Source organism: Balaenoptera musculus, chromosome 15 (genome assembly GCF_009873245.2).
Source record: "Balaenoptera musculus isolate JJ_BM4_2016_0621 chromosome 15, mBalMus1.pri.v3, whole genome shotgun sequence".
In the NCBI taxonomy this organism is placed as follows: Eukaryota; Metazoa; Chordata; class Mammalia; order Artiodactyla; family Balaenopteridae; genus Balaenoptera; species Balaenoptera musculus.
Window position 1 is genome coordinate 59239928 of NC_045799.1, and position 13825 is coordinate 59253752.

At 37.2% G+C, this 13825-nt stretch overlaps 1 protein-coding gene across 1 annotated transcript in view; it reads right to left on the reverse strand.

Annotated features, from left to right (window-relative positions):
• Positions 1–9036: 9036 nt before the first annotated feature.
• The window catches only part of GSPT1 (G1 to S phase transition 1), a 33387-nt gene continuing 28598 nt past the window's right edge, over positions 9037–13825 (reverse strand). Inside the window, 1 exon segment of the mRNA XM_036824817.1 lies at positions 9037–13744. Within this exon segment, the coding sequence (XP_036680712.1) occupies positions 13650–13744 (95 nt within the window). The 3' untranslated portion in view covers positions 9037–13649.

Below are 13825 nucleotides of genomic sequence, written 5' to 3' on the forward strand. Positions count from 1 at the left end.
TGATCTCTAATACTGGCTTTGTTTTTTTTTTAATTTAATTGGGGTATAGCTGATTTCCAGTGTTATGTCTGGCTTTGTCTTTTTATTTTAATTAATTAATTAATTAATTTATTTTGCTGCGTTGGGTCTTCTTTGCAGTGCGCGGGCTTCTCATTGCGGTGGCTTCTCTGTTGCAGAGCACGGGCTCTAGGCGCGCGGGCGCAGTAGTTGTGGCTCGCGGGCTCTAGAGTGCAGGCTCAGTAGCTGTGGCCACGGGCTTAGTTGCTCTGTGGCATGTGGGATCTTCCCGGACCAGGGCTCGAACCCGTGTCCCCTGCATTGGCAGGCGGATTCTTAACCACTGCGCCACCAGGGAAGTCCTGTCTGGCTTTGTCTTTAACCAGAAACTTGTAGGAGAAGTGTTTCTAAACCTTTGGCACCTACTCCCACTTGTCTGTTGTAGAATCTAGTATAAGATGGAATTCGTTTTAGCATGATATTATGAATTGCCACATTAGGCTTCATGTATCTGTGTTTCCTAGTATTCTGAAGAGAGCTCGGGGCTGTCACATATTGTGTCACCTGAATTCAAGTTTGAGAACCAGACTTTCGGGCCAGGGGAACCGCATGAATTCAGGTGAAAGAGGATGGTGGTGTTAGGAAGTAGTAAGTGACTGGAGTAGGGATGTGCAGAGGGGGAGAAATGGAGATGAGGCTGGAGTGGGGAGGTTAAGGAATTTATTATCAAGCTGAAGGTTTATATTTTGGAGAAATCATACAGAGACAAGGTTTTTGACTGGTATTAGGGAAGAAGAGGAGGTGATGAATTATGCTTTAGGAAAGCTAATATTGCTGTGGTATTGTAGTGGTTAAAAAAAAATGTCATATGCCCACAAATTCTTTGAAACTTAAGTGATGGAGTTTAGTTCCCCTCCCCTTGAGTATGGGCTGGACTTAGTAGACTTGCTTCTAGCAAATAGAATAGAGTGGAAGTGATGGGATGTCACTTTGGAGATTAGATTATAAAAAGAATATAGTTTCGTCCTTAAATGTTCTTTTCCCCTCCATCTTTCCCCCACCTCTCCCTCCGTCTTTCCTTTGTTTAAAATTACTTGCTCTGGGTGAAGCCAGCTACCAAGTCCTGAGACTACTCAGGCAACCTGCCAGCAAGTGAGCTTGGAAGTGGATCCTCCTCCAGTCAATCCTGCAGACTTTTGAGAGATCCTGAGCCAGAACCATCTAAGCTATGCTGCTTCCAGGTTCCTGACCCACACACATAAACTATGAGATAATAAATGTTTGTTATTTTAAGCACTAAATTTGGGCTTGGTAATTTGTTATCCAAAAATAGATAACTAGTGGAAAGTGTAGCCCTCCCATCTTCAGACCATCAGCTGTGTTGATGTAAAAGTCTGTTAGGGACCTCACACCCAAACAAGTTCCACCATGAACTCGTTATCTTCCTCTCAAACCTGCTCTTCATATGTTTTCTGTCTCAGTTCATGGCACCACACACTCACTGCCTAGTTGCCCAAGCCAGAATATGGGAATCCTCCTTAATTCTTTTCTCCTCATCCTCCAAATATGGTCAATAACAAAGTCTTGTTGTTTATTTCTTTTAAATATTTCTTGCATTCATCCAATCCTTTTTATCCCTGCCAGCTCGTGATGCAAACTATCATTACTTTTTTTCCTAGACTACTGTACCAGCCTCCTACGTTGTCCTCCTACCTCCAGTTTTGCATATTATAGTCCGTTCTTTGCCCTTAGGTGGGAGTGATCTTTGTAAAGGGCAGATGTGGTCCTATCAAACCTGATCATGCTTAACCAACTTCCTTGCAATATCATTGTCATTAGGATGAAATACAGATTCCTTAATTTGCCTTATACATATCCGTGTGTGCATTTGTTTTCTGGTGTCCCATCTTGTTTAGAATTTGTCCTGGAAAAAAAGTGTCCCAGTTTGAAAAATAAATTATATGGTCATCCTTAACATATGAGGCACTCTTCATTTGCTGCCTCCCTTATTACCTCCCTGACTTCATACCCTGCCTCTCACCCCTTCAGTCTTTAGATCCTGGTTTCAACCCTGCAGTTCCCACTTGTCTTCATACCTTCTAACATGCTGTAACTTTTTCCTGGAGCACTACCACCTGCAAGGTCGTCCTACCATAATTGGCTCTCCCCTGCTTGAGGATAAGCTCTGAGAGGGCAGGGGAGAGCCAATTAGTGGTAGGAAAACTATAAATGATGTCTTCACCATTGTATCCTTAGCACCTAGCCCATATATGACATAATGAATATTCACTTGAAGAATGAGTAATGCATTGTAACGGCCTGAGACAGGGCTTAGGTTGACAAGAATAGGAAACTATTGTGGTTTTCTAGGTATTGAGGTCTAATAGCGTGATAGCAGTGAGGACAAAGTATAAGACTTGAACAAAAATTGGATAAACAAGAAGGGAAATTCAGATTATTCCCAAATTCTGAATAACTGGGCAAATCGGTGGTTTTGTTAATAGAGCTTGGGAAGGCAGGAGGAGCAGTAGGTTTGGAAAGAAAAATATGATATTCTTTTTCAATATTGAGTTTGAAGTTCCAGGGGTACATCTATGTGGATCTGGAACGTGGAGGAGAAGGTCCCTGAACTTAAGTAGGAAATGTGAAAGTCATGGGAGTGATGGTTAAAACTGTGGAGAGACTTCCCTGGTGGTCCAGTGGTTAAGACTCCATGCTTCCACTGCAGGGGGCACTGGTTCGATTTCTGGTCGGGGAACTAAGATCCTGCATGCCATGTGGTGCAGCAGAAAAAAAAAACAACTGTGGAAATAGATGAGATTGCAAAAAGAAGAAGCAGAGAGTCAGAATAGGGCTATGGAGAAACCCTCAGTTAGGGGACAGGAGGAAAAAGAGCCTGTAAAAGAGAACTAGTTGATGTAAAAGAGGGTGCTTAGGAATGGAGAAGTGAGGATGTGTTAATACCGTCAAATACTGAAGAACTTCTAAAAGGCCAGTTTGTTGGGCAGTTAGGTCATGGTGACCTTACAGAAAGCAATTTCAGTAAAGGATTATGAGGAATGTGAGTGAGAGAGGAAAAATGGAACATTGGTATATTTTAAACTTTTACCATTAAGGCAAATGAAATGAGTGAAAATATTTTTGTGTCCCAGAGAATTCTTTATATTGACAATTCTCTTTACTATCAACTTTACTATAACGTATATAATAGCACTTGCCCATCTCTCTGTATGGCATTTATTGAGTTACTTGTTAGCATTTTTGATTTCTCTAGAGTTTGAATGTCTGTGGCCTTATCCTATTCACTTTCAATCCATAGGACCCAACTCGTGTGTAGGTGCTTACCACCAGTGAGCTTACAACTTAACAGGGCAAAATAAGGCATACGAGGCAGGAAGTGATATAAGATGCCACATGAACTCAGATTACTTAAAAACTGAAAGAATAGCAGTAGTTAGAAGAGTTCTTAAAATTAGTGTTTCACCCTGCTTTGATAATAACTGTGCTTAGTTGTTTTCCCTATGTACTAGATTGAATCTTTGAGGACCAGAACTAGGGTTTAGTTATTTTGGTGCACACAGGCATGCCTGGCCTGTGGTGAGCAGACACTGAGTCTGTTGAATCCCTTTCTGCCACCTTAAGGCTTTACTCTTAATTTCCTCTTCCTGTTCTGTTTTCTTCATTTTCCCCTTCTCCAGTAGCTGTCTTTGCTTCATGTGTGTTCTTAAGAGGTAGGTCATGCTACTTCTCCTTTTTTCCCGCTACCTTTTTTTTGTCCTTTTGTAGTCAAGTGCTTTCTCCTGACTCCTTGGTTCCATCACACTATTCTATTCCCTTTAAAGTCACCAGTGACCTTTTAAGTCAAATAATTTTTAAAAAATCCTTGTTCTTCTTGACCTGTTGTATTTGAAAAACCATTCTCATGTACACTGAAATTTCTCAAGGAATTTTATCCCTTCCTAAATATCCGTGCCTGCTATTTATTAAGACCTGAGTTAGCCATTAGTGAGCACTAGTTTTTAAATCTGAAATGTACTCCATTTTTCTGTGTAAGTATAGTTGCCGCAATATGTTATTTAACTTTGGGATTTATGCTGGAAAATATTTTACTCCACCAGTTCGTCTTTATTTTTATTTATTTATTTTTGGCCGCACCATGCGGCATGCGGGATCTTATTTCTCCCACCAGGGATTGAACCCGTGCCCTCTGCAGTGGAAGCGTGGATTCTTAACCACTGGACCACCAGGGAAATTCCCCAAATGGCCTTTAAAACAAGCTAATCTGAAAAACTAATCCATATATTAAATTTCACTCAATAGCCTGAGGGTAAATAGTTCATTAATAAATTAAATAACTTAAAATTTTCTTAAAACTGCTGTCAGTTCTACCTTTCTTTTTAAAGCTTTTTAAACTCAAGATACTGTTGAGCACACACAAGATAAATACTATGTAAACTCTATCCAGACTCCACATATTAAATTACATTATTTATGCCTATCTATCCTTTACCCACTAAAAATAATGAATTTTTAAAAGAATTAAATATGTAATTGCCAGCCAAAATGAACATAGTATTGTACTTGTAAAGGAATACTATAGGTAGTCCTAATAGTGGAGATTGAGTTAAAGGAAAACTAAATGTAATAAGTATCCTGAACCATGTATGTGAATTACTTTTTAAAAATTAATACATACATTAACATCTGGGAAGAAATGAAAGTAATTAGCATGTACATTTCTAATGGAACCATAACTAAGTTTTGTGGTATGATTTCTTTTTATAGTAAACATACATTAAGGAAGAGGCATTCAATATTTTGAGTACCCAGGTCTCACTGAATACTATTAAGTTGTTTCTCTGAAGGTACTGAAAGAGGTTTCTCTTTAAACTTCTTGAAATTTTTTTTTTAGTAGTTGCAAAATCTGCCTGCTTAACAAAATGGCATTAACTATATGGAAAGTAGTATATAATCTTATAAAGGGTTTAATAAATCATAATGCAACTACCTGCAAAGAATGTATGAAGATGTTGCTAGATGGTAAACAAAGTTTAAGAAACAGCAAACTTAATAATGGAGCTCAAATTCCAGTTATTTGAAAATAAATATTTGCTAGAATCAACTAGTAAATCTAAACAGCCCTGCAAAATTAGAATAATTACAAATGACAGAACAACAACAAACAAGCCATATAATTAATTATCCATGTCTGGGTTATCTAAAAGCAATTAAAAAAATCTTAGTGTCCTCAAGATACTCATCCTGGTATTGAAATCTGCTAGGAGATATTAACCTAGACATAGTAGAATCAAGACAAAAAGACAACCCTCAGAGTGAGAGTAAATATCTGCAAATGAAACAACAGACAAAGGATTAATCTCCAAAATATACAAACAGCTCATGGAACTCAATATCAAAAAAACAAACAAGCCAGTTAAAAAATGGGTGGAAGACCTAAATAGACATTTCACCAAGGAAGACATACAGATGGCCAAGAGGCACATGAAAAGATGCTCAACATCACTAATTATTAGAGAAATGCAAATCAAAACTACAATGAGGTATCCCCTCACGCCAGTCAGAATGGCCATTAGCAAAAAATCTAGAAACAATAAATACTGGAAAGGGTGTGGTGAAAAGGGAACCCTCTTTCACTGTTGGTGGGAATGTAAATTGATACAGCCACTATGGAGAACAGTACAGAGGTTACTTAAAAAACTAAAAATAGAACTACCACATGACCCAGCAATCCCGCTCCTGGGCATATACCCTGAGAAAACCATAACTCAAAAAAAGACATGTACCACAATGCTCACTGCAGCACTACTTACAATAGCCAGGACATGGAAGCAACCTAACTGTACATCGACAGATGAATGGAAAAAGAAGTTGTGGTACATATGTACAATGGAATATTACTCAGCCATAAAAAGGAACGAAATTGAGTCATTTGTTGAGACGTGGATGGATCTAGAGACTGTCATACAGAGTGAAGTAAGTCAGAAAGAGAAAAACAAATATCGTATATTAACGCATGTATGTGGAACCTAGAAAAATGGTACAGATGAACCGGTTTGCAGGGCAGAAGTTGAGACACAGATGTAGAGAACAAACGTATGGACACCAAGGGGGGAAAACCACAGTGGGGTGGGGATGGTGGTGTGCTGAATTGGGCAGTTGGGATTGACATGTATACACTGATGTGTATAAAATTGATGACTGATAAGAACCTGCAGTAAAAACAAACAAACCAAAAAAATTATATAACAATATGGAATGAATAAATAGGAAATATATTTTACCTTGAAAAAAAAAAAAAAAAGAGGTGAAACAATATTGCTCAAATATAGAATGTGACATTTTAAGGAAGGTAGGAAGAACGTGGTCTTTTTGGTCAGAAAGATCTGAGTCTGAATCCCAACTCAGCGATATACTAGTTATTTAGCTTTGGACAAGTTAGCTAATCTCCCAAGCCTCAATTTCTTTATCTGTAAAATGAAGCTAGTTCTCCATTGGAATTGTTAAGAGATTAAATGAGATAACATATATATCTACATAGTACCTGGCACATACATAATAGCACAGGGCCCTTTGCTGAAAATAGTCATTAAATGGATTGGAAAGTGAAATGTGCATCTTAGGGCCTGAAAGAGGGGAGGCCTGTACCTAAACTCAAGCAGGGAAGAAGAGGCTGGTAAGTCAAGAAATTTTTATTAGATTTTGATTTAAAAAAAAAAAAAAAAAATGGGGAGGGCCCTAGGGAAGGAGAAGCAAGAGAACAATGAGATCACCAGAAAGGAGAGAAGAAAACGAAAAGGTTTTCAGTAGAGAAACTTTATCAACCTGTTTGCTGTTCCTCTTTAGCTCTCTTCTTGTACCTATATAGCTGTGTGGGTACCTCGAGCACCTCTTGTTGCTCAGTCTCATGATGTACACCAACCCTTCCTTGTACACCATTTAGGTAGACAATTTTTTAATCCAGTCAGTCTCAATTTAGAGGAATTATATTCCTTGAGAAATGTTATTAAGGCTATTTAAAAAAAAAAACAAACTTATTTATCTGGCTGTGCCGGGTCTTAGTTGCGAGATGTGGGATCTTTAGTTGTGGCACGTGGTATCTAGTTCCCTGACCAGGTATTGACCCGGGCCCACTGCATTAGGAGCGTGGAGTCTTAGCCACTGGACCACCGGGAAGTCCCATTAAGGCTATTTTAAAAAGTGACTTCTAGGCTTTAAAAAAAAAGGGTTTTCAGTACCACTGATCATCTTTTATCTTTGAAGATAAGCAGCTGACAACTTCTTGGAGGACTGTGTTCTTTTAACCATAGCAGTACATAACTGGTGAATGTTACTGACAGTTCAAAGTGCGTCTTCACTCATATTAGGAAGGTTTTCAATAGCCACTGAAAGTATTATGCTAGGTCATCAATAAGGGATCAATAAAAGAACTTCTAAAAGTTCTTCATACATGTAATTTAATAAAATAAAGCTACCAAAAAAGAAAACAAGGACTTAGCCCTGAGGTTTAAAAGAGTTAATCAGTAGAGGTGTAAGTCAGGTGAATTTGCCTCTAGCAACATGAAAGTGTGATAGGGACAATCCAGTTTTATAATTGACAGGGCACATCAAAGGGAACAGAGTGAAGCAAGCACTCAAGACTGATCGGGAGCTCATGTTTTTTCACCTTTGGGGAGGCTAAATAGTCTGTTTCTGTTTGGTAACAGCTTTACAAAAGCAGATAAAGGGAGAAGAGGTAAAGCTTTTCTCTCTGGTTTATTTACTCATTTGCATTTCTAATGATAAATTCAAATGAGGCTGTTTGTATTTGCAACCAACATGAGAAAAAATCCTAATTGGAAAACAAAATTAAAATTTTCAAGGACGGACAAAAATTTATGGGCTATTCATCAAATAAAATTATTACCCAGCAAGTATAAAGAGAATAAACTACTGGTAAGACATGTGGGTTAATCTCTAAAACATGCTCAAAAAAAAGACAGTTGGGTGCATAATATGATTCCATTTATGTGGAGTTCAAAAATGGGCAAAACTGAGACTTCCCCAGTGGTCCAGTGGTTAAAACTCTGCTCTTCCACTGCAGGGGCTGCTGGTTCCATCCCTGGTCTGGGAGCTAAGATCCCACATGCCACAAGGTGAGGCCAAAAAGAGAAAACCAGGCAAAACTAATCTCTGGCAGAACCGTGATTGCCTTGGCAGGAGGAAGGGATGGATTGGAAACAGGCAGAAAGAAACTTTCTGTAGTGATGAAAATGTTCTGTATGTTGATGGGGGTGTTTACATAATTGTATGCACTTGACAGACTCATTGTAAACTTGAGATCTGTGCATTTCATCATATGCAAGTTTTATCTTAATAAAAAAACGCTCTTTGTGTACACCTCCTGTTTGCTGGACCTTCTTTACAAATGGTAATTACTCCTACGAATCTAATCCTTTCAAAATTGCTTTCTTACCCTAAAACTTAGTGTATTTGCCAGGGAAATAGCAAAGATGTGGAGATTGCTTTGTTCTAAGTAACTTATGTAGTTTATAAGCAAACACAAAATCCTTTAGGAGGATTGTACTGCTCAATTCAGAGGGGTGAAATCTCAACCTAAATACAATCACAAATAAGGGTGCAAAGCAAGTTCAGTATGTTTTCTTCCATTATGCCCTCTCTAGCTAATCTATTTTGCCAGTAGACATATTATCAGTAGCCTCACTCTTCTCTAAACTCAAAGAATAGAACTTATTTCATTGTAATTTGGCCATCATTTATTCTAGACTGGGAGATACAGTTCTTCACTACAAAGCTACAACATCCAAGGTACTGATGCTATTTTTCTGCTTTAAGATGCATTGATAGAGAGAGCTTGTGTATCTGAAACTGGTTCCACAGGCCATGAAGTGTAAAATGTTGTACACACCGCAGTACCGTGCCTATGTGTGGTCTGATGCCCAAACACGACATTGAGGATTGTAGAGAAAACAGGTTCACTCAGAGTATGGTACAATACAGGTGATAAAAACAGACAAATCCTTCAAAAGGGAAGATGACAATTTTTATTGTTATTACAAAAGCAAATTTTTTTAACTTCGGTCATTTGAATAATTGCAAGAGCAGACTAAGGGCTTAATCCTCACACAGGCACCAAGTCAGGCACAGTAGGTAGCTACAAATCATAAGAAAAAGGTTTCTTTACCTTGGATTCCCATAATTCCTACCTAGAGCATTCTGCCATGCTTTGGAATTAGGTTAAAAACCCAGCAAACCTAATCAGTTCCCTTTAATTCTGCTTTTTAAAAAATGAGAGCTAGGTATTAACCTGCTGTCTAGTGAAAACTAGTCACTAAATCCTGGCCTGAGAGAGAGCCACATTTGTTTTAGAGCAAAGAGAAGAAACTAGTTAACTAAGAGGTGTGTCAATTTCTGAGAGCCCCATGTGAGTCCTTAAAATGTAGACCTTCTGGGCTCAGACCTCAGTTTTCACCTAATGCATGTGGATGGTCACCTGAGGAGTGCAGGAGCTCCAGCTCCAGCACAAACACTCTTCCCGGGCAGCAGGTAAGGAGGTAGCAGGGACTTGGGCTGACATCTGAAGCACTAAGGTAATGTGCCTGGCAGAGGGTAGCCTCAGGAAGCACAAAATGTAATTCTACCTTTGCTGTCCACAAACCTGAGGTTTAAAGGGCACAGTGGCATGTGTGGCAAGGCAGAAAAGACAATTACCGTTCTGAGAATTGATGAAGAAATCCTGCCTAATTTTCTGCCTAATCAGACATGGTGCCTATCTGCTTCTCCCTTATTTTGGAGAACACTCCAACACTCCCACACCTCCAGGCCCTTAAAACATTTCTTAGTAAACAACTCAGCTAGCACATTACTGTTTCAAGGAAGCATAGGATTAGAGGTATGTGAAAAGTGTATTTACTGAAGGGAAGACTCAATATGTTCCAGGATATTGAAATTTAAGAATATCCTAGAGCCAAAACCATCACTAGTTGAACCAGATTTACCCTACCTGAAATTTGGCAGTAAATTGGTTCAAATGGAATCCACTGAACTACAGGAAAATAACACTTACTATTCCATTTACTATGAAATCTAATATAACCAACTGACTGCTAAATTTAAACCTACTAAGTCTTTGAACTCAAAGTTGTGCACATGTAATTACTTTTATATAACAAGTTGCTGCCATGGCAAGATTTCTAGAGAAAGAAACAAGATCATAAATGTATTAGATGGCATCTGCTATAATCACTGAAAAATTAGCTGGAGGAAATATAAGCCATATTATTTGGAGACAGAAAATCGTCCCCTAAATTCTGTTGATTGCTATCTACCTTACGTGTATATGTCTGTGAGAGGATTAATGGCACAGTTTATTCTGATAAGATAGGCCAATGCTGAAAATTTAGTCATCCTACAGTCAGAGCTATAGTGCTGTTACCAGAATTTTCACAAAGGGTTTTTAAAAGCTGAAAGTTGCGTGATGTTAAGAGCTACAATAAAAACTGTCCCTCGACTACCTTAAATTCCTACCCAAAGCAGTGAAGCTGTCATCCACGAAGCAGCAGTCCACGAGGAAGTCCATGCCAATGAGGAAAGGTGCTAGAGTGCTGTCATGTGGAACAGCCATCAAAGACCACGGAGTAATTACAGTCACAACTAGTGTTTTCTGAAGATTGCCAGGGAGTTGTTTAGTTGATTTTTTTCAAAAATTCATCATGGAAGCAGTTTTTGACCATAAGTTCACCTTTTTCTTGGGTTGCAAAACTGCGGCTGGTTGAAAGTATGACCCAGAATATCTGCAGTACTCCAGCTGAGGATGCCTGTAACTGTTCAGTTGCATCACGTTCAAAGTCCATCCCATACTGTAAAAGCAGTTCTTGTAGTTGATGTAACTAGCAGACAAGTATGAATTACCTCTTGTTACAGTGAACAACCTGTATTCTTTTATAATTTACAAAGTTTTTACATTCAGTTATTACATATTTCAAGACTTTCAATTCAAAACAAATATACATGGGCTTATTTACTCAAGAACACTTTACTATTTGTCACTTAGTTTCATGGCATTATATATACTCAGTCCATCTCTTTTGGTTTGATTTTACATAATTTTCATTGGATAAGTTCTGTTTGCAAATTAAAACCAAGAAGCAAATGCTGTATTTCCCCTTCTCCCACAGTAAGAAATAGGATTTAAAATGGCCATTACTTAGATGTTTATTTCAATATCTTTCTTAAATTCATTTCATTAATTTAAAAAACTATAATTAAATAATATATCATGAAAGCTGTATAAAGAACATCATTAATGCAAAGAAAATTGTGATTCTAACATATCTATGCTAAAGAGGAAAAAAATGTTTAGGTCTGTAATATCCTAAGTCTGCAGCCAATTACCCTATTTTGCCTTGTCAACAATATAAACACGTTTGTACTTACAGAAGACAAAATAACAGTATAGGAATCTGTATTGCTTTTTAAAGGCCCAACATCTCCACACACTGCCAGTTCACTTCAGACATTATATTTGCCCATCCAAGTAACCAGGCAGTGTAATGAGTTTAAAATGCATCAAGTTTAAGTGAGCATTCTTCCCAAAGAACTTCAAAGCCCACAAAAATGTATGGTGTTGGTTAAATTAACAATGAGGTTTCTTCTAAATAATCTTATTTGCATAAATGTACAAGAATCCATTGAAATTTTTATTTCATAATTATTCTTTTTTTTTTTTAAGAGGTAGGCCCTTCACAGTTGATATCCATGTCATTTTACTTGAGTCTTGGCAACATGCACATAATATCCTAAAAGTGTAAATGTTTTAATAGCAAACATAACTGGTTTTTAAAAAATGTGTTCAATTTAAAAATGGAACTCTATCTCTGGAATTAATTTCAATGACTCTTGAGCTTTTAAAGATTCATTAAAATCCAAGCAATTGCTAGTATTTTGTTCTTATTAACTTGGAAGTGGAAAAAGAGTTACTATGCACTGATTAAAGCTCCCACATATCCCAGAAAAATAAAAGCCCAGAGATTTGCAGACATAATAAAATTTATTTAAATTTCATGCAATTTTAATAGCCATGAGTATAGTTATAGGACGCTGCAGGACAGTAGCTATGCTCTGTCCATAAGATGTGGCCTCATTTATGAAATGAATGGCAATTTTACAGTTAAGAGAACAGGATTAGATTAATTTTTATGTTTTGTGACTGGAAATAAATGCAGTCTGACTAGGCTTTTCTTTTCTGAGGCAGAAGATTACAGGGAAGGGACATGTCATTAAATACACAATTACAAAGTATCATCTTATTTAGAGATAAACGAATCTAAAAGAGGCCAAGTCTTTGATAAAGGGGGCATCCAATCAACCCAGAAAGTGTCCCTTCCATTCCCCATTTATTCTCATTAAAAAATTTCAAAGTTGTGACACAGTTATAACAGAAAGTCAGCCTTTGATCTAAAATCCACAATGCTGCATTGCGGTTCATCCAAATCATAATTTAGGCAAATTTCAAGAAAAAAGTCAATTTCGAAAAATTGAGAAAACTTACACTGTGCTTGATTCTATATTTATCACTGTTAACTTTAGTCTGTGCAGATTCTGATGGTTCTAAAATGTGTTCATTTAGTTGCTGGATGAGATTTAGCTTTAATCAGCAAGGATCATCCAGCCTTTAAAAATTACTAATACAAACAAACAATAACTGAGTAATTTGTAGAACTGGCACTTGCAGTTGATACAGTTTTCATATTAGATGCATGCAGCTCTTACAAATACTAAAGGAGGCATTTCTGCCAGGTCTCAACATGCTGTCTTATTGTAAATTCCATTAATTTAACAAGTTAATGGAATTTTTGTAGGGGTACAATTTTATTATGCTTATACTTATAAAAACTACATTTTGCTGTTCTTGTATTTTAAACCAATTACTGGTGTTTTAAGAAATCATGTTAAAATATAAATTGGCAGAAAACTGGTAGACCTAATAAAGCAGTGTCACAGTTGCATAAAGATATTGTATGTATGCATTAACCATCAAAAGAAGGGGTCAAACTAATTTCTTTTAATACAAACTTGAACATTGTTTGTAAATGCCTCATTTAAAGTAGTGGATAAGGAAAGTTTAGAAAAGTCCAAGTAATAAATGTACTCATTACTTGGTAAAGTTAAAAAGCTAATGCAACAATGTTACATCCAGATAAAAAACATTATTCAAAAGCAATTCAAATACCGAAAAGGGTTTCAAATTGAATATTTATTAACATGGTAGTTGTCTTTGTAACATGTGCACACACACTCGCACACTCAGAATGATCTGCCTGGGGGAAAACAAGACTAAGTATGCCTAAGGGGAAATGAAAAAATAAAAAAATTCCTGGTAGGTTTTCATTATTGTAGGCAATAATGTCCACATCACTTACAAAGCTATTGCCAAATCTGTCCAAGGAAGCAGAGTTTGAGAGGGAAGAAAAAAATCTTGGGAAAAAATTCAACAGTGGCATAGCAGAGCTCTCAATATGAGAAAGCTGACATAATGTGGACTTTTGCTGTGAATTTTTGTCTTTGCAAAACATGGGAGAGGTTTGTCAATGGGCGAGAAATAAGAGTCGGCGGTGTGAAGTAGGCTTTTGCAGTCAATTTTCCTCACAGTATTGTGCAGCGTCATCAAGAAAATGCTTATCTTTCTCTGGAACCAGTTTCAGAACTTTTCCAATTGCAATGGTCTTACCTAGAAATGAAATTTTTAATAAAACCTTTTCAGTAGTTAACAGCAAGGCTATTTAAGATATTAAAACTTATTATTTAAAAT